The sequence below is a fragment of the Protopterus annectens genome, chromosome 2.part1 (assembly GCF_019279795.1).
Source record: "Protopterus annectens isolate FY-2018-M chromosome 2.part1, PAN1.0, whole genome shotgun sequence".
In the NCBI taxonomy this organism is placed as follows: domain Eukaryota; kingdom Metazoa; phylum Chordata; order Ceratodontiformes; family Protopteridae; genus Protopterus; species Protopterus annectens.
In genome coordinates this window covers 671,105,307-671,126,945 of record NC_056729.1, presented here as the reverse complement: position 1 = coordinate 671,126,945, position 21,639 = coordinate 671,105,307, and the positions used below count along the sequence as shown (strand labels likewise).

The 21,639-nt window shown below is 42.9% G+C and overlaps 1 protein-coding gene across 1 annotated transcript in view; it reads left to right on the top strand.

Moving 5' to 3' along the window:
- Positions 1 to 21,639, top strand: part of PCM1 (pericentriolar material 1) — a gene marked incomplete at its 5' end in the record, with an annotated part of 3,258,627 nt that overhangs the window by 988,171 nt on the left and 2,248,817 nt on the right. The window contains one exon of the mRNA XM_044063494.1: positions 4,842 to 5,045. Within this exon, the coding sequence (XP_043919429.1) occupies positions 4,842 to 5,045 (204 nt within the window). The remainder of the gene's footprint in view (positions 1 to 4,841; positions 5,046 to 21,639) is intronic.

Genomic DNA, 21,639 nt, shown 5'->3' with positions numbered 1-21,639 from the left:
GTACATCAACAAGCAAGGGGGAACACATTCTTATCCTCTATGCAGGCAAGCAATGATTTTGTGGGAGACTGCTCTCAGTTTACAGCTCAATCTTCAGGCAAGGTTTCTGCCGGAGCACAGAACTCCTTAGCAGATGTGTTGAGCAGGCTAATTATGGATCCCCACGAGTGGAAATTGGATCCTCATGTATTTCAGAAATTGACAGTGTCATGGGGAACTCCAGACATAGATCTGTTCGCTTCTCCACTAAACCGCCAGCTGCCAAAGTTTTGCACGAAAAGGTTTCATCCCACAGCTTGGAAAGTGGATGCTCTTTCTTTCAATTGGAGCAATCTTCATGTGTATGCCTTTCCACCTCTGCCTCTCCTCCCAAAGGTACTACTAAAGGCCAGACAGGACAAGCCAAGGATGATTTTGATAGCTCCAGATTGGCCTCGACAGCATTGGTACCCATTACTGAGAAGCCTGGTACGGAGCCTCCATGGCCTTTGCCTTCGATTCCACACCTGTTGTCTCAGGAGGACAGTCATTTGCTCAATGTCAAGCTTCACTCTCTTCACCTAACAGCCTGGCATATTCTGTTTTGAACCATAGTGGGTCTCAACTTCCACAGCAAGTTTTGAATGTTATTTTGGAAGCTAGAAGGCCTAGTACAAGGAAAGTGTACGCAGATAAATGGAAGAGATTTTTATTTTGGAGTGCAGCAAAGGATTTTGATGTTTCTGAGCCTAATTTAAGTGTGGCTCTTCAATATCTTACTGAGTTACTGGACAAAGGTTTGTCCTTCTCTTCTATTAAGGTTCATGCTGCAGCAATTTCGGCTCACTATGATTGTGACCCTCCATTGTTTTCTCATCCTTTGTTCAAGCAATTTCTTAGAGGGGCAAAGAATATAAGACCCCCACGTAGAGCTCCTACTCCTGCTTGGGATCTCAATTTTGTGTTGGAGAAACTCACTCTACAACCTTTTGAGCCTGCAGCTACTACCGAGTTGAAATATTTATCATGGAAGACTGCTTTTTTGTTGGCCATTACCTCTGCAAGAAGGGTTTCTGAGTTGCAGGCCCTTATGGCAGTTGAGCCTTTCTTAATTTTCCATAAGGATAGGGTATCTTTACGTACTAATCCTTCCTTTATGCCTAAAGTGGTTTCTAGTGTGGCCTTAAACCAAACTATTCATTTGCCTACTTTTTATGCAAATCCCCAAAATAAAGGGGAAAAGATTTTGCACACTTTAGATGTACACAGGCAGTTGCGATATTATTTGGACAGAACTAAAGGGTTCAGGCAGTCTCAGCAGTTATTTGTTTCTTTTGCTTTGAGTTCTCAGGGCAAGCCTGTGTCAAAACAAACTATTTCTAAGTGGATTGGGTTTTGCATTGCTTTCTGTTATTCCCATCATGGCAAGGAGATTCCAGCTGGGATTAGGCCTCATTCCACTAGGCCTACTGCCACTTGACGGCTTTTTGAGGGGTGGCAACTAAGGATATTTTGGAGGCAGCTACTTGGAGTTCAGTGCATACTTTCTCTAGGCATTATCACCTTCCACTTTATTCTAAATCTAGGGCTGGTTTTGCCACTGCTATTTTGCAGGGCATTTTGGCAGCTCCTGCTTCCTTATAGTTTGGCCATCCTCCCTTACCTCTGCTTTGGGATTCTACCCAAGTGTAAGGACTGCAGCAATGTGAGATGAAGAACATAGTACAGTTTTGTACCTACCATAAATGTAGATGTTCAAGATCCACATTGCTGCAGTCCAATTCTCCCTCCTTCCCTCTGTAGTTAGAGGCGGTTGTGTGGGTTGGGTTGTCAATATGGTGTATATTGTATATATTGTACATATTTTTAGTGCAAGGGTGGTTGGTTGTTTGCTGTCTTTTTGTTTTGACCTTTCTTTTTAGGGTCTTCTGACATCTGGGGCAAGAAAAGACTGAGGATATGATGTCGGTCATGCGCATTTGTACCCTGACGTCCTGATGTCAGTCAAATGCGCCTTGACCGACGTCAGCCTTATACTTTGATATTCGGGCCGACCGAGGACAGCGGACTACCCAAGTGTAAGGACTGCAGCAATGTGGATCTTCGAACATCTACATTTATGGTAGGTACAAAACTGTACTTTTCCAGTGTTTTTCAGATGTTACAATATTATAATATTTGTGCAATCCGCAGTGCAACATTCTTACCACATTATTATGCCTTTCAGTGTATATTCCTTCTGCCATTAGCATATCACAGCTAGCAACAAGATGTGTGATGGTTTCCAGTTCTGTTTTACAAAACCTATATTTCTGTTTCTCCCACATGTTCAGTGGACTTTGTAAACCAACATATATACATAGCCCACTATTTTGAGCTTGCCAGTATTGACCTTTTGTCTTTTAGTTTAAATTCACCTGTCCTTAACCATTCCTTTGTTCGATCCTGATCATCATGAGGTTGTTCCAAGAGTTTTCTATGCATTTTTCACATTTCTTGCCTTCTCATTTGATTCTTTTATCTACGTTTGGTTTGATTTCCATTCTTACTTGACACCAATATGCTTCTGCTGAAGTAAGGAGGGAAGTCATCTTAGACTTGTTCTCCTTATATTTCAAAATTTTCAGTACATTTGGGTCTTGTACGGTCAGCAAATTTGGATGCATTCTTATGATTGCAGATCTATACATGTAATCAATTTTGAGGAGGCCTGCACCTCCTTCAGAATGGCGAATCTATAACCTTGGTATACATTGATTTGTACAAGTCATTTGATAAGCATGGAACATCCTTTTCCTGTACAGCTGTTCCAACACTTTTTGGGGCCAGTCAGTCACTCCAAAACTGTAATTTAGGACAGGAAGAGCAAATTGGTTTATAGCCTGGACTTTGTTCCTAGATGTCAGTTCTATTTTCAGTATTAATTTTAGTCTTAAAATATTCCTAAGTTTGTCGCATTTGTTCATGTTTTATTGTTTATCTGTCAACTGCCAAATAATAATTCACGCTCTCTCTTGCTCAAGTTCCTTTATATCATATTCCTGTCCCAAACTGACATTTTCTTGGTGCTGCAGCTTTCTTCCTTTAAAGGTTTCTTTTACTTGTTTATCAAGACAAAATGACATTCTTATGTAATCTGAAATTTTTTTTTGACAACTTGCAGTTGTGCTTTCATTTCCTCATCTGATGAACTGTATAGTTTTAAGTCATTCACAAAAAGAAAAGTCTTTTTGCACTGTTGTTTTCTGGGAGCCATGTTGTAGCCATGACCTAATCTTTTAAGTAGACAACTTCTAACTTTTGGGGTTTTTTTTACTTTCTGTAGTCTTTCTTTCATTGATCTTATGTCTGTCCATCTGTATTAAATAAAGCAACCCTGTGCTTAGATGGTTTTCTTCTAAACTGAGGGCACATTCTTTGTTCTCCATTACCTGTGGGCATTTTATAGAAAGTTTCAGAGCATCTTCATGTGTCACATTCTCTTCAGCTTCATCCTGTATCATTCATTGCTCTTTCTTGTGGGAAACTCACTGGCCTATTACTCCACAGCATTGACTGTGTAAGAGTTGCCACAGTTTCATGTTCCTTCCCTTGCTGTCCAGCTCCAACTGAACTTTTTTACAGGTTTCTTGTGGAAGGCTCCAGAAGTATCTTCTTATGGCAGCTGTTCAGATGTTTCCTGCTCCACTGGTTTCTCCTTAATTTAGCGGTCAGTTACTGTATCCTGCTGTGATGTCAGAGGTAGATTTTCTACACCAAGTCCTTCACATGTAATACATAACCTCTATTTCTTTAACTTTGCCATTGATAATCCTCTTTTCCTCTGTTTTCTTATTTTTTGTATTATAAAAGTTTTCGTATCTGGATGTCTCTGCCTGTATTTCTCTTCAAATATATTTGGGGCTGCTTTTTTGCATTGCTTAATTTGGCTTTCTCCTTTGCATAGATGTTGCACCATATCAGATCTTTCTCTTTCCTATGTCCATATTTCTTTTTTATACCTTTCAAAAATCTGTCAAATTTGTACTTTATATTTTTGCACTTCCTCATTTGCATTGTTTTCCAAGCAGTGTGTATAAATGTTTTTCATAAAACTGTTGTATTAATGAACACAAAGCTTCTGACAATTTTTCTTGTGCAAGTATTTTTCTTTCCTCTAATTTCTCAATATTTTTGTTTATCTTCTGTCTGGAAATTCTGGGCTTCTTACATAATAGTAGCAATACATAATTTCTTATCCTCAGTAGTCCACTTAGCCCCATTGTAGAAATTTTTCTATGTCTTGATTCTACATGGTCATTCCCGTCTTGGCACTAGTGTGCCTACCAGGATTGGGCATTTTTTTATCATGGTTGTGCAACCAGCTACTTTTTTTTTTAAAACCTACCTACTTTATATATTTATTGACATTTGTTAAACGGGTAGTGTACGACTGGGCCATGAGCCTGTTGGGGAGAAAAGCTCCACATCTAATAATACCATACAGTTGGTAAGATCAAAATTTATACAACTGTGGTATGAAGTTAACTACGGTAGTCTAAGAAAACTACTACTGTCCGGGATGTGTGCTTTACAAAATAGTCTGTATGTCATTGTCGTCTTGGTGAGATTTTGTGAAAAACGGGGTCCACCTCGTGAAGGTATTCAACAAGACTATGATTAATTCAGTTCTAGCAATACTACTCTCCTTTGCTTGCTGGTTTCTCTCTCCACTCGGACCTCTTAGGGAGATGTAATGTAGACTTGTCAATTTGTCAGTGATGTCTAGGAACATTCTATAACTTCTGTTTATTTCATTTTTGGTAATGTTCATAGCTATTAAATTGCTTGTGACTGTGCTTATTTCTGTTTTGGTGTGATAGAACAACAGCAACATGGGGAGGGTCTTCCCAATGTGCTTTAGATGATGAAGAAGTGGATGATGGTGGTTATCCTTCAGATGGTATTCTTCAGGCAACAGAAGAGGATGAAGAAGAGGAGTCTGAAACCAGTTCTCAAGAAAACTACTCTATGTACCCTAATCCTAGCAGAAGTCAAAATGCATGCTACATGAAAGAAAAAAATAGGTTTGTTAAGTTGCATGTATTTTACATATTTGACTTGGTCGAACTTTCAGGTCTGGGACTGAGTTGCGGAATTGTAATTGTATTTAAATTCCATTTATTTGTCTGTTTTTCGTTAACATCATTTAATATCCCCCTGGCAGCTGTCTTGGTTTTAGAGAGTTGTATTTGGTTTTGCAGAGTAATTGAAAGAAGCACTTAATACTAGCAAGAACAAAGCGAAATGCATCATCACAGATATTAGGCAGTCTGAACATGAAGGTGTTTTGCGAGGGGGGGGTTATTCCCTCCAAACCCCTTTTTACTTGTTTTTGTATATACTAACTCTGTGGTGATGTGTGGAAAAGAAAAGCCCAAACAGACTGAATCACTGGTGACATTATAGATAGAGGAGCATCATTGTTCATGTCTTCCTGTGAAGGCAGTGATTGGGGCAGTTTCAGCATCCTTAAATATAACTCGAGTTTAAATCTTTAACTTTGCACTTGATGCTAGAAAACAACTAAGGCAATGTACAAGGAGTTGTAATCAACGTATAGATGTGATGATGATCCAGTATGACACCACATGCAATATGGTCAGTAGGCTCATTGATTTCATCCAGCCTTTGATAGTACTTGCATGAAGCAATGTGTGGCATAAAGGTACTGTATCTAAAAAGCATGGGCCTTCTAGTGATTAGAAGAGGGTTATACATTTTCATTGTTATTTGGCGGGTATGGTGGTGGTGCTGACTTTAAAGACCTGCATTCAATTGTGGCCTCTAGAGGCTCTGTGAGTGAAGTTTGCATGTTGTCCTAGAATCTTTTCTCTTCGTAGTCAAGATATTATGCTAAAAGATCCTCTGTAGTGGATGGAGTACATTGTTCATTTTTTGTATCCTGGTTCGTGGTTTCCTCATAAATTTTGAACTGCCATTCACTGGTATGCATTGGCCCGATTGGGCTCGCACAGAGTTAAGGAAAATTTTCTTCTGACCTGTACAGTATTTTGTTCAGTATTTGTTAAATTTAAGAATTCCCTTTCACTTCCAGTAGCCCATTATCAAGCAGTGGCCAAATTAAAGTGAGAAATAGTTGACCATTTTTTGCTTAAGGAATGCCTTCTGCACTCTCTCCTTTGAGCACAGTGCAGCCTGCAATATGTTCTGTGATGTGGGGGTGGGTGTAGAGGAGTGCTGTTTAAAAAGGAGTTGGGAAGACTAAAGGCTATTTTCTCTTCCTGCTAGTTTTAGTGTAGAGCTTTGGAGAAAACTGGTAATCTAAAACTAAGACACAATCCATGAAGTAGCTGTAATTTGGTTTATAATTGGCTCCGATCACAGTTCAGTAGTTTTCTCCCAAGGAGCTCTCGAGCTTAAGACTAAGCATATTTAGCCCTTAAGCCTGTCAATTATTTTCTGCAGCGCTCTGTTTGGAACTTGATTCCGGGTGCATGTTTTTAATTATGTGTTTGGATGCCTGAAATTGAGTGCTTGTATATTACTTTTTACTAGGTGTTTTGATGTAGATGACCGTCAGAGAAATAATCTGGTAAAATATAGACGTTGCCTTTGGGAAGAGCATGATATAATGCAGTGATGAAAGTGACAACAGTTCAACCCTACCACTATGTAGATATCAGAAGGAGAAAATTTTGGCCTGCCTGTGTTTTGGAGGATAGGAGACAAAGGTGGAACCCCCTGGGACAAATTTTGTGTTTTCCCATACACTCATCAGAGTTGCGCTTGCCAACGAGGCACTCTGTTTGACATGTGTGGGAAGTCTATTCCAGAGATGGGGCAGCATCTGGGAGACGTGCCTGTCTCTCCAGAAGGTTTTGTTGATGGTTTATATTAGATTTAGGCCTATCAAGCGGGTAATGCGCTAGGAGTTAGACTTATGGATATGGAGCATCTCTAGTAGGGCAGGATCCGATATTGCCTTGTAGGCAAGACACAGATCACCCCTGAACAATCTGTATGATACGGAGTAGAGTGATAGTGATTTGAGCCTGCCTACATAGGACAGGTGCTGGAGACCATGGATTCTCACCTTGTGGGGATAGGTCCCATTTCTTATTGTACATATTGTCCATCTCCTGGTTGTTTGGCTGGAACTCATTACTAAACTGCCTAGTCCTGGCAAGCATTCTGTCTAGAATCATCTAGCTTTTTCAAGTCAGGAGGCACTTTAAACTGTGATAGGTTAGTAGATAAATACTAGTGTAGCTAAATTTGCAGTCCATTTTAAGCCTAGCCATTTTTCCTTTTTGTGCTTGAATTAACCTATCCTGTTTGATTACAGATTGGCCTTACCCATCGCATCTTCATCTTCTTTTGGCTGTTCCCATTAGAGGTCGCCACAGCAGATCATCTGTTTCCATTTCTTCCTGTCCTCTGCATCTTGCTCTTTCACACCCAACCGCCTGCATGTCCTCTCTCACCGCATCCATAAACCTTATCTTAGGCCTTCCTCTTTTCCTCTTACCTGGCAGCTCCATCCTTAGCATCCTTTTCCCAATAAACCCAGCATCCCTCATCAGCACATGTCCAAACCAATGCAATCTCGCTCCTCTTGCTTTGTCTCCAACCTGAGCTGACACTCTAATATACTGATTCCTAATCCTGTCCATCCTACTCACACCCAGTGCAAATCTTAACATCTTTAACTCTGCCACATCCAGCTCTGACTCCTGCTTTTTTGTCAATGCCACCGTCTACAACCCATATAACATAGCTGGTCTCACTACCCTCTTGTAGACCTTCCCTTTCACTACTGGTACCCGTCTGTCACAAATCACTCCTGACACTCATCTCCACCCATTCCACCCTGCCTGTACTCTCTTCTTCACCTCTCTTCCACACTCACCCTTACTCTGAACTGTTGATCCCAAGTACTTACTCATCCACCTTTACCAATTCTACTCCCTGCATCCTCACCATTCCTCTACCCTCCCTCTCATTTACACACATATATTCTGTTTTAGCCCTGCTGACCTTCATTCCTCTCCTCTCTAAAGCATATCTCCACCTCTCCAGGGTCGCCTCAAGCTGGTCCCTACTTTCACTACAGATCACAATATCATCTGCAAACATCATAGTCTATGGAGCCTCCTGTCTGATCTCATCTTTCAACCTGTCCATCACCACTGCAAATAAGAAAGGGCTCAGAGCTGATCCTTGATATAATCCCACCCCCACCTTAAACGCATCTGTCACTCCCACCGCAGTCCTCACCAATGTCACACTACCCTCATACATATCCTGTACCACTCTTACATACTTCTCTGCCACTCACGACTTCCTCATACAATACCACAACATCTCTCTAGGCACCCTGTCATGTGCTTTCTCTAAGTCCACAAAGACACAATGCAACTCCTTCTGTCCTCCTCTATATTTCTCCAACAACACTCTCAGAGCAAACATTGCATTTGTAGTGCTCTTTCCTGGCATGAAACCATACTGCTGATCACTAATCATCACCTCCCTTCTTAACCTAGCTTCCACTACTCTTTCCCATAGCTTCAAGCTGTGACTGATCAGTTTTATCCCTCTGTAGTTACTGCAGCTCTGCACATCACCCTTATTCTTAAAGATAGGTACCAAAACACTTTTCTCCACTCCTCAGGCATCCCCTGACTTTCTAAAATTTCATTAAACAATCTGGTTAGAAATTCCACTGCCATTTCTCCTAAGCACATGCATGCTTCCCACTGGTATGTCATCTGGGTCAGCAGCCTTTCCATTCTTCATCCTCTTCATAGCTGTCCTTACTTCCTCCTTGTTAATCTGTTTCACTTCCTGATTCACTATCCCAGCATCATCCAACCTTCTCTCTCTCTCATTCTCCACTTTCTCTCTCTTACCCATCCCATTGTTGATAATTATATATTACCTCTAATGAGAATAACTGGGATCATACAGTAGATAATTTAAGGGGACCCATGCATGGGAATAATGCTTTTAGGAGCTCTCTTTCCATTAGTAGTATGGGGGGGCAGTACTGGAGTAAATTTTCTGTTTCCCATTCATTTATGCAAGTTGCTTTTGAATGTTGACGGTGAGATTCCTTGCTGTTCTTCTTAATGTCAGTTCCTCAGATATTTGCATGTCTCCACTGTAAAATCTAATGGTGACATGTCTTTAATATTCAACTTTCATTATTGTGAACAATTTAGATAAATTTGTGACCCATATTTCGTTACATTTTGTACAGCTATTGACATAATTTTAGTGTTACTGCATCCTCTGAAACAGATGCAGTATTGCATGAGAATCTACTGCATATTTTTTTTCTTTTTCTGCTGTTGCCAGCTGCTCAGCCCCACTCTGTTAACCCATTTGTTCCTTTCTTACCAAAGGTAAGAGTCAGCCAAAAAAAGCCATTGGGGATGGTTTGAGTATTTTCTTATTTTAGCTTTCAGTTCCCACTCATACTCAGTTCCTTTAGGAATGGTGGGATGTGCAGTGGGTGTCGGTGCTTGGTGGCCCTCTTCTGTAAGGGAAGTATGCCACCAAGTAAATCCATCCACTAGTCTGTGCGTGGACCTAATAGGGGCAAGACATCCTGATGAGATTTGTTTCTTTGGAAAGCTAAATCCGTCCCATACTGTAGTGAGAGGACTTCGCTTATGAGACTGTTACCCTACAATATTTTGTCAGTTCCAAGTTTAATTTATTTTGAATGGAAAACCTGGGAATTACTGATTTGATGTCATATCCATTAGTTTCCCAATGAATGGGTTCTGATTCGACCTGTCCACTTTCTTTAGATTCTAGGATCCGACTCTCGAGCTCCTCCCTTGCCCATAATGCCCCTGACTGCTGTGTTGCCTCAGATCTCGTTTGCTTCACTTCAAGATTGGATGAGATTGTGATTTCTCAAGCTCATAATGGGTTTAGTGAGTGCATAAATCTGTTTTTTTTTTTTTTTTTTAGCTTTTACTTCCTTATTATCATCTCATCTCTTTTCTGAACTTTTCTACTACAAAGAATTAAGGTTCTTTTGTTGGTAATCTTAGCTAACATTGTTAATGACCTTTCTCTCTCTGTTGCCTCACTTTGAGGTAGTCTCTTCATACCATTGTTGGTATTAAAACTTCCCCTTTATTTCTGTTTATAGCTGTTAAAAAAATAAATAAATAATAAAATCCATTATCGTTTGCAGATTTACAGTATGGCTGATGAGCCTTCTGGGGTCAAAAAGTGCACCTCCTGTAGGTATAAGGTAGGCGACTCTGATACCCACAAGATGTGCGTTTGTCTAGGCCCAGCGCACTTGGACACCTCCTGTCCATTTCTGTAATGTTTAATGCCAGGGCCATTAGCGACAGGAGAAACAGATTTACATTAAAAGGCCTCCTTCCACTGATACTTCATCAGGGGCTCAAACACCCCTTTCAAAACTCAAAGGAGGCCAGGAATCACACAAAACACTCCCCGGTGTGGTGTCCTCAGTCAGCACCTCTATCTGAATCTCTGAGTAATGTTTCAAAGAGTTTGGAAGTCTTCGGATCTGACGTGTACTGTTACAAAGTCTCCTTGGCTCTGTACTCCCAAGGTTTTCCCCAGAGCTGATATCCTTAATGTTGAGGACTCCCTTTCTTCAGGAGATGCCTAAACAGTCTTCCAGGCCACTTTCCGCCTCTTCCTCCTTTGGGTCCTCCCGAAGACTTTCTGAGAACACAGATATAGATGGGGGGTCTTGTCAGCTCCATCTCCCATCAGATCCATGAGCCTTAAGCCTTCTTTCCAGCCTTTTGCTCCTTCTCTGAACTGACTTATTCTTTCAGAGCCCTCAGATCCAAGACACGCTAGGGTTGAACTGTCTGATATGAAGATGATTTTTTTTCTTTCACTCCAGCAACTTCTCTGATCTGATTGGCTCTTACCCCCTTGGAACATGATGGTTCTTAGAGCAGAAGTGTTGGCATTGAATCCAAAGGTTTGACTCCAAACTTTTTGGAGCCGTCACTTCCCCTTGGGGCTTCGACGTTTGACAGTCCTGCTCAGACTCCTCCATTGGAGTGTAGAGTTGGGGAGGGCCTTGGATAATCTACACCGAGAGTTCAGCTCTTGTTGGGTCATCCTCTGCTTCTCCTGGTCCTACTGCCCTCAAGGTGGTGGAGAGGATTTTCTCTCACCCCAGAACAGATGTTCTTCGTGTTTTACTGTTGCAGTCATTATATTTGGGTAATCTGCTGGCAGGTTGCCCTCAGTCGGCCTGATTAACAAAGTCTTGGGTCCTGCATTGGTTGCTGTCCCTTCTTCAATGACGTCAGGTCGTCAGGAGTATAAAACATGCAGCTGATGCCATTACATCAGTCTTTGCCGTGCGGTGCCAGAAGCAGTTCGCAAGTGCCGGTCGGCCGACTCCTGAAATTTTCGTTTTCTAGTTTCAGAACCAAAGTCTTCAACTTAAAGCTAAGTACCCCACTGGGGAAACTTTTTCTTTCTCCTTACAGATGTCAGTAAAAGTTAATAATAGCATTACTTGTGGAAAGCAAATACCTCATAAAGATTTTCATTTGTACTGTATTCCTTGCCTAGGCCCTGACCATGACGTACCTTGCTGTCGGTTTTGTGCTTTATTTAATCAGCGCACTATCCGTCGTCTGTACATTTTTGCCTCTAAATATTTCAGTTCTCGGTTTAATTATCCAGAAATGATGTCTGTTAGCCATCGGGACTACCTGAATTCCGAAAAAACGCAAAGAAAAAGACAGAGACAGGCCGTCGAGGTCCAAAACTGCCGAAGACGCTTCTCCCAAGCCAGTCGCCAGTTCGGTACTCAGTGAGGTGCTTTTGCAGCTCCTGATATCCACTACTTCTGACTCGCAGGCCTATACTGAGACCCATTCGGAGTCCAGTATGCTGCGAGATGCTTCACCTATGGAACCCGTGGATGTCTCTACCTTGGATGGGTCCGGAGCCGCTGTGCAGGCCGGCTTCTGAGGGTGTATTCAGGCCTACAGACCTGTATATTAAACAGACTCCACATTTTATTTTAAAGCCTAAATCTCGATCTATGTCTAAAAAAACAGCGCCCAGGCCACATGTTCAGGCCTCTATGCCTAAAAATCAAATTATCAAAATGGCTGAAGATCTTATTACTCTAATCAGGGGTAGTCACCCCCCCCCCCCTTCTAAGAGGCCTAGGGCTGAGTTTGACTATGAATCTTCTGATCAGGACTCTGTTTCTTGTAATTCTTCTAATGACCTGGGCTTGTCCATACTTATCAGGATTCCATTCCCTCTGCCCCCCCCGAGGATTTTTCTTTTGGGGAAACTTTACATACCTTAAGGGAGCAATTCCACTGGTAGAGTCAGGAATTTTCTGAATCTAAAAAGAGGCTTAGGGATTTCCTCCTCCTACCTCAGCATAGGCCTTTGGCTATACCTCCTGTACTAGACATTGTTGATGTGTTTGCAGAATCCAGTATGGCCCCTGATTCCATGCCTCCGGCTCCTAGTAAACCAGACAGATACTACAGGGTTCCTGAGTCCCACAAGTTCCTTTTCAAAAACCCTTTTCCAGATCCAGAAACCATTTCTCAGGGGCCCAAGGGCATTAAGGCTTCTATTACTAAAAATCCTACCCCTTTTGATAGAGACTCCAGGGTGCTGGATAGATGGGGTAAAAAGGTTTATACTTCTGCAACCTTGGCAATCAGGGCTTTAAACTGCCAATTTCATATGTTAAAATATCAACAGCATATTATTGGACTGCTTAAACAGAAAATTATGTTGATTTCTGACTGTGTGGAAAATAAAGATTTACAGGATTTATTGCATTCTGCTGAACAAGTTGGAAAACATACTTTGCAATGTGGTTTTGATTCTTTAGAGGCCTCTTGCAGGGCTTCTGTTACTGGGTCTGTACTTAGAAGGCATGCTTGGCTTAAGGAGCAGTCTCTGCCTGATCATGTTAAAGCAAAATTGTTGGATGCTCTTTTAAATCAGGACCGTCTGTTTGGCAATAAGTCTGAAGTAGTTCTAAAAAAGATGGAAGATAAAGCTAAATCTATGCAAACTGTAAACAATTTCTTACAAGTGCAACCTCCAAGATTTAGTAGGCACTGGCCTACTAAGAATTGGTCCTTTCCAGCTCCTTCCAGATCCTCTCAAGCCAAACCCAGACACACCAAAAGCACCAGGTTTCAGTCCCAAGGGACTCTCAGAACTAAGCAAAGTCTGGAAATAACAAGACACCCCCCTATGGTAAACAGTCTCAATGACTTTCCTTTAAAATTAACAAGCACGTACCGTTTAGCCTCCCCTTTGAGGGGAAGATTGCTCTTCATGCACAAAACTGGGAACTCATAACCTAGGACAAATGGGTTTTAAATGTGTCCCAGGGATACAGATTTAATTTCCACAAGTTGCCAACACCAAACAGGTGGCCAGACCTGCCCCCAAATCAGTGGACAGAGGCTCAGAAACAAGTACTTTCCCTCTTAAACATGTGGGCTATTCAACCGGTACCAGAAGAGGAAAAAGGGACAATGTTTCTATTCCAGGCTTTTCCTGGTACCCAGAAAAGACGAATCATGGTGTCCAATTCTGGACCTGTCTACACTAAACACCTTTCTGGACATTACAGAATTCAAGATGTTGTGACTCTTCATCAGTTACTTCCTATGCTAGGCAAAGATGCCTGGTTGGCAACTCTAGATTTAAAAGAAGCTTACCTGCATATCCCAATCAGGGAATCTTGCAGAAGATACCTACGCTTCAAAGCGAGCCACTTGCATCATCAGTTCTCTTGCACTGCCCTTTGGCTTGTCTACTGCACCCAGGGTATTCACAAAGTGCCTGGCTCCAGTAACTGCATTTTGCAGGCAAAGAAATATTCAGATATATCCATACCTGGACGATTGTCTAATTCAGGCAGAGGCCATACTTCTAAATCACCTTTCATTTGTAGAAAGGGTTCTAACTTGTCTAGGGTACACCATAAACGAAAATAAATCACAACTGGTACACTCTCAACAGATTACATTCCTGGGTGCAATCTTGAATACAACTGCTCAGATGACTTTCCTCATGCCAGAAAAGCAAATTCATTTGGTGACTTACTTCAAACAAGTGGCCACAAAAACCCTGCTGATCTGCAAGACGAATACTGCAAGCCTTTGGGGTTCATGGCCTCTTGCATTCTTCTAATTCCATATGCAAGACTGCATATGAGGAAACTTCAGCTGTACTTAAAAAGTCTATGGAGTCAACATTGTCACAGCCTGGGAACAATGATTCCTATCATACCTTGCCTGCACCTGGAGTTCCTGTGGTGGGCAGAGGCCTGCCACCAAAACAAGGGACTGCCATTCACACTACCCCCTGCCACCCAAACTCTAACTAGAGACTCATCAGACTATGCATGGGGGGCTCACCTGGCAGGGAAGTGCATTCAGGGCAAATGGAACCCAAATCAAATGCACCTACAGAATGCTCTGACAGCCTTCAAGGACTACATTCATCCAGGACAACTAATGGTAGTCGGACAACACCACGGTTATGTGGTACATAAACAAGCGGGGCGGGGGGTACATATTCCTACCCCCTCTGCAGACTAGCTATGGCATTGTGGAACACTGCCTTGAGCTACCAAATGCAACTACAAGCTCAATTCCTGCCAGAAAAAGTGAATACACAGGCAGACGGACTAAGACATCTCATGGACCCACACGAGTGGAAACTGGAACCATGGATTTTCATCATGTTCACAAGCAAATGTGGGAGCCCAGACATAGATCTATTTGCCTCCTCCCAGAACTACCAGTTGGACAAATTTTGCACAAGGGCTCCTCACAAATCCTGGAAAGTAGATGCTCTGTCCTTCAGTTGGAAAAACCTATCAGGCTACGCCTTTCGCCCTCTGCCTCTGCTCTCCAATGTTCTGCTAAAAGTCAAACAGGACAAACCAAAAATGATTTTGATTGCTCCAGACTGGCCTCGCCAACACTGGTACCCACTGTTGCGCAGTGTGTCACAAATATCTCCATGGCACCTGCCTTGGACACCTTCCTTGATGTCTCAGCAGGAGAACCAAATTCTGCACCCTCAGCTCCCAACATTGAACCTTGCAGCTTGGCTGATCACTTATTCACCCTTAGCATCCCTCAGCAAACCTGTGATGGATGGCATCTTGGAGGCAAGAAGACTTAGTACTAGAAAATCTTATGCTGACAAATGGAAAAGATTCTTTGCCTGGAACCAACCTTTAGGGATGAGCACAGCAGCACCCAATTTACCTCAGATTTTACAATACATAACTGAGATGCTTCACAAGGGCCTGTCTTTTTCCTCTATTAAAATCCACGCTTCAGCTATTTCAGCTTACTGTAACACAGAACCACCGATCTTTTCTCATCCTCTGCTCAAGCAGTATCTCAGAGGGGCAAAGAACTTGAGACCACACAGAAGAGCTCCTACCCCTGCCTGGGACCTTAACTTTTTTTTTGGAAAAGCCCACTTTACCTTCTTTTGAGCCAGCTGCTACTGCAGACTTAAAATTTCTTTCTTGGAAAACAGCCTTCCTTTTAGCAATCACTTCAGCTAGAAGGATATCTGAATTACAGGCCCTTATGGCAGTGGAGCCTTTCATAATCTTTCATGCGGACAGGGTATCTCTGAGGACCAATCCATCCTTCATGCCCAAGGTGGTTTCCAGTGTGGCTCTTAATCAATACATTCATTTGCCAACCTTCTACCCCTATCCTCAGAACAAAGGGGAACGGATTCTGCATTCCTTGGATGTGCACAGACAACTTAGTTCTACGTGGACAGAACTAAATTTCGAAGAAAATCTGAACAATTGCTAGTGGCATTTGCTGCTGGGGCAGAGGGGAAGGCTATTTCTAAACAAACTATTTCTAAATGGATAAGCCATTGCATTCATTTCTGCTATAAGCACCATGGAAAACCTATCCCCCAGGGGATCCGATCTCATTCCACCAGGGCTGTATCTACTTCTGCAGCCTTTCTCAAAGGTGTTCCTACCAGGGATATTCTAGAAGCTGCTACCTGGAGTTCCGTGCATACTTTCACCAAGCATTATTTGCCAATTTTCTCTAAGTCCAGAGCTGGCTTTGCCACTGCTGTCTTGCAGGGCCTTATAACTGGTCCTAATGCTGTGTAAATACATCCTCCCAACCATAGCTTTGGGAATCTACCCAAATGTAATGACTGCAACAGTGAAACACGAAGAACATAGTACAGTTGTGTACACTTAACATAAATGTAGATGTTCGAGTGTATTCACTGTTGCAGTCCTGGTTACCCTCCCTCCATGCCCCCTGTTTTTCTCTTACTAAACCTCTTTTTTCTTTTACTATGCTTAAAAGCCTTTTTGGTGTATTTGCTTTTGTTTGGAGGTATATTTTTGTGTTTTTAATTTTATTTGTTCCCCATTCGGGGGGCACCTGACGCATCTGGGGCAAGAAAAACTGATGTAAAGGCGTCGGCTGCCTGTTTTATACCCCTGACGACCTGACGTTATGGAAGAAGGGACAGCAACCGACGCAGGACCCAAGACTTTGTTAATCAGGTCGACTGAGGGCAACCTGCCAGCAGATTATCCAAATGTAATGACTGCAACAGTGAATACACTCTAACATCTACATTAATGGTAATTGTACACAATTGTACTTTTCGACTGTTGCTCCTTCAAATACATTCACTGTTCCCTCTTCAGATCCTGTGTCTGAATCTACTCATCCCACATCTCGGGGAAAGCCAGCCCTGATAAGCTTCCAAGCACTTTCTGCCATGGAACTCCCCACTACTTCCAACACCTATCCAGAGCACCCCACTAAAGAGTTTCCTCAGAAAAGGTTGTGCAAGAGGAGGCACTTAGAGTCCTTGCAGGAGTCCATCATGGAGGATACAAATTTTGATTAGGGGGAATGGTCCCCTAGATCTTCACTTGAGGATGTCTCGTTTGGAGACATCTTGGAGATCCTTCACCAGAAACCCTTCCCAAGAGGAATTGGTGTTCTTGGAAGTCTTCAGGTCTGGACCATCTATGTCTTGGATTACTCCAGCTGTGGATGAACTTGTAGACCTAGTCTCCCACAAGGCATGGAAGGAACTGGACTCAATGGAACCCATCCCCAAATGCCTGGACAAGATTTTGAGTGCTCCCTCCCACAGACAACACTGGACCAAGGGGAATCCCTGTAGATGCCATGGTTGTTGGTGGCAGCCACTAAAGAGCTGGATGAACAGAGAAAGACAGAAAGTACATTGTCAGTACGCAATTACAGTGCACTATACTAGAAATATTTATAGTTATTTGCTGAGAATTATTAAAACATGAGCTTTCCATATTTATTTAATATTTCTAAAACTGGGTGACTACAAACTTTTGTATGACATTAGAGGAAATCTTAGAGGATGATGAAGCTGTGATTGATATTTGCATTCTTTATTGCACATCTTGAGATCCATTGGTGGTAGTTTGTATTGTTACTTTTTGCTGTTAGGTGACAGCTTATATCTAGCTAACCAGTAAGTTGACAAAATACATCTATGTTGTACAGTTTCCAAGATAGGACAATTTATGAAACTTTAAAGGAAATCATTGTGGGTTTATATGAATAATATAGTATTGGTATAAAGACTGTGTGTGTACTGACTGTTATATCAAGAAGACTTTTTACTGATAACATTTCTGTTTGTTCCATTAAAAGCTTTTATTGTTCAGAAAGAAATGTTTTTTTGTATTATAGGTTCATAAGTTCATAAGTAGGTACTAGGCTATCGGCCCAAGGTTCTACTTAAGCCTAGTCAACAAGGTTCCCTGGCTTACGCCACCCAAGAAAGTTATTTTCCTGTGCCACTGTTGAGCATAGGCACAGAAGTCATCCCTAGGGTGTATTTCTTATTTCCCATCCCATCATCAAGATTTTTCTTGAAGAGTGCTAATGAAGAACTTTGCTTGACATAGATAGGTAGCCTGTTCCAGAGTATGGGAAGTCTCTGGGACAGGAATCTATCCCTCCATCATGCCCTGTTTATTGTGGTGACAACGTTTAGGTCCCTAAAGCGTGTAGCTTAGAGGGATTGGCATTTCTTTAGGTGTAGCATGTCCAACAGCTCATATGTTAGGCAGAAATCACCTGGGAGTAGGTGATATGGTACAGAGTAAAGCTGGAGTTTTTTGAGGCGGTCAGTGTAGGGCATTTGTTTGAGGCCAGTAATCCTCTTTGTGAGGTACTTCTGTGGCCTTTCCAGCTGCTGCAGATGTCTTTAGAGGTACATTCCAAAAGGGGCGTTGTACTCTATAATGGGTCTAATGACTGTCGAGTAGAGGGGAACAATGACCTCTTTTTTCCTGGATAAGAACCCTTTTATGATGAGGTGTGCCACATAGACGGACTTCCTGACTACTGTGGCAATGTGACTCAAAGGAGAGACTACTGTCCACCTGGGTCCCAAGGTCTGTTATCACACATTCGGTGTTAAGTAGATTGCTGCCTATGTGGTAGTTCATGGGTACAGAGTTTTTACCAAAGGGGATGACACTGCACTTTTTGGCATTGAGCTTGAGGCCATGGCTCTGACACCAGGCATCTGTCTCAGCGAGGCCCTTCTGTAGGATGTCCACATCATTTGGGGACTTGACTATGGCTCCTAGATTGCAGTCATCTGCGAACTTCATTAGCCAGAGGCCTTCTGTGTTAGCCTGTACTTCAGAGAAATAGATATCAAACAGGAGAGGTCCCAGGACGGAACCCTGTGGTACTCCACTTGTCACTGCTTTGAGGTCAGATTTGGAGTCTGCAACTGCTTTATAAGTTTATTTATCTGAAAATGCTTTGGAATGTGAAGATGTATAGGCTGCTTGAGGTGTGACATTCCACATGTCCTAGGTGTTAATGGAGGTAAGAAAGTGTGCTGCTAGAAAATCATGTTAGCAAATGGAAAAGGGTTTCTAATTAGTCAGGGCTAATGTTTCATTGGTTTTAATGTTTGCAAGAGTTAGTATGCTGCGACCTCTCTTACTCCTCTGTCAAGGGTAATGTCGACCACTGCAGCATATCTGCCAATGGATCTCCCTCAGTACAATCTGACATGAAAATGCTTTTGAAAGGAGTTTTACATAAGAAGCCTTCCAGAAAACTAATGGCTCCTGTTTGGGATCCTAATTTGGTTTTCAAGAAGCTAGTACTTATTCTGTTTGAAGCATCTCATGTGGCTGTGTTGAAGATGTTCTTCGTGTTTCACTGTTGCAGTCATTATATTTGGGTAATCCTGCTGGCAGGTTGCCCTCAGTCGGCCTGAATTCCAAAGTCTTGGGTCTTGCGTCGGCTGTCGTCGCCCCTTCCCTGACGTCAGGACGTCAGGTCGTCAGGGGTATAAAAGAAGCAGCCGACGCCATTTTCTTTAGTCTTTCTTGCCGAGCGGTGCCCGAAGCAGAAGCAGTTCGTAAGTGCCAGTCAGCTGACTCCTGAGATTTTCGAGTTCGAATTTCAGATCCGAAGTCTTCTATAAAGCTAAGTACCCCGTTGGGGAAACTTTTTTCTTGCTCCAGAACCGATGTCAGAAAAAGTTAATAATTGTATTTCTTGTGGGAAGCAAATACCTCATAAGGACTTTCATTCTTACTGTATTCCTTGCCTAGGCCCCGATCATAACTTTCTGGGTTGTCGGTTTTGTGCTAGTTTTAACCAAAGCACTATTAAGCGTCGGTATGATTTTGCTTTGAACTACTTTGGATGCAGGTTTAATTATCCAGAAATGTCGTCGGAAAGCCATCCGACTACCGTAGTTCACAAAAACGCAAAGAAAAAGAAAGACACCCGAGGCCCAAAACCGACGATGAAGCTTCTCCTAAGCCAGTCGCTGGTTCTCAGTGAGGCGCTTTCGCAGCCCCTGACGACCGCTACTTTAGAGTCGCAGGCCGCTACCGACTCCCACGTGGAGTCGGCCATGCTGCTGGCAACTCAAGGTATTGAAGCCTCGGACGCTAACCCTTCAGATGGGTCCGGAGCCGCTGAGCAGGCACCGGCTTCGGTGGGTGTATGCAGACCCAAACATCTATACATTAAACCGACTTCAAAGGCAAAGAAGCAAACTCAAGAGCCACGTGGACAGGTCTCCATGCCCTAAAAACAGATGCTCAAAATGGCCGAAGACTTGATTACCTTGATCAGGGGTTCCCATCCCCCTCCTGATAAGAGACCTAGGCAAGAGACTGACTATGAATCTTCAGATCAGGTTTCCATTTCTTCCGATTCCTCTTCTGATCAGGAATATTCTTTTACCCCCTATGAGGATTCTGATGCTGAAGAATCCATTCCTTCAGCTTCCCCTCCTGAGGACTATTCCTTTGGGGAAACCTTACATACCATGAGGGAGCATTTCCACTTGGAGAGCCAAGATTTTTTAGAATCTAAAATGAGGCTCAGGGATTGCTTGTTACTACCTCAGCACAAGCCACTAGCCATCCCTCCTGTGTTGGACATTGTAGATGTGTTTTCGGAGTCTAGCCTTACCCCTGACTCCTTGCCTCCAGCTCCTGTTAAGCCTGACAGATATTACAGGGTTCCTGACTCACATAAATTCCTTTTTAAAAACCCTGCTGCAGACCCAGAAACTATTTCTCAGGGTCCCAAGGGAGTTGAGGCTTCCGCTGCAAAAACCCTACCTCTGCTGTCAGGGATTCTAGGGCACTGGATAGATGGGGAAAAAGGTTTACACATCTGCTACCTTGGCTATAAGGGCCTTAAACTGTCAGATGTTCTTCATCTCACATTGCTGCAGTCCTTACACTTGGGTAGTCCGCTGTCCTCGGTCGGCCCGAATATCAAAGTATACGGCTGACGTCGGTCAGGGCGCATTTGACTGACATCAGGACGTCAGGGTACAAATGCGCATGACCGACGTCATATCCTCAGTCTTTTTTGCCGCATGGTCCGATGCAGAAGCAGCATTGCAAGTGCCGGTTGGCGTTCTGAGATTTTTCGATTTCGAAGTTTCAGACCGAGTTCAAAGTTGGCTAAGTACCCCGTTGGGGAATATTTTAGCTTTTTCTTGCCTCAGTCATTTACCGGATGTCAGAAAAAGTTAATAATTGCATTTCTTGTGGGAAACAGATACCGCATAGAGATTATCATACTTTGTGTATTCCTTGCTTAGGGCCTGAGCACGACGTTGTTGGCTGTCGCTGTTGTGCTAGATTTAATAAACGCACTATAAAGAGAAGGTTGGATTGTGCAAGGTTAGTCTTTGGGAAGCGGTGCAACTATAAAATGCCGTCGGATGCTCAGACGCCCGCTTCTTCGAAGAAGCGCAAGGACAAGGCAGTTAAGCCTAGGCTAGAAGAACCGTCTGTACCGGACGCCGGTTCTTTAGAGGTGTCGGTGGAGCCGGTGGCTCCACCGGAGGTTTCTTTGTGTTCCCAGGGTGAGACCTTATTATTGCAAGATGTGGCCTCTCAGGAGACTAGTCAGGCTGAGGGGGCTTCTCATGTTACTATACTCCCCTCCCTTCCTAAGGTGTCTAGGCCCTCTCCTTCTGTTTCAAAGGCTTCTCCCAGGGGCAGGCCAGGTTTAGCTTCAGTTGGTGTTACCCCTAGCTCTTCAGGTACTGTGCCCAAGAAGCATATGC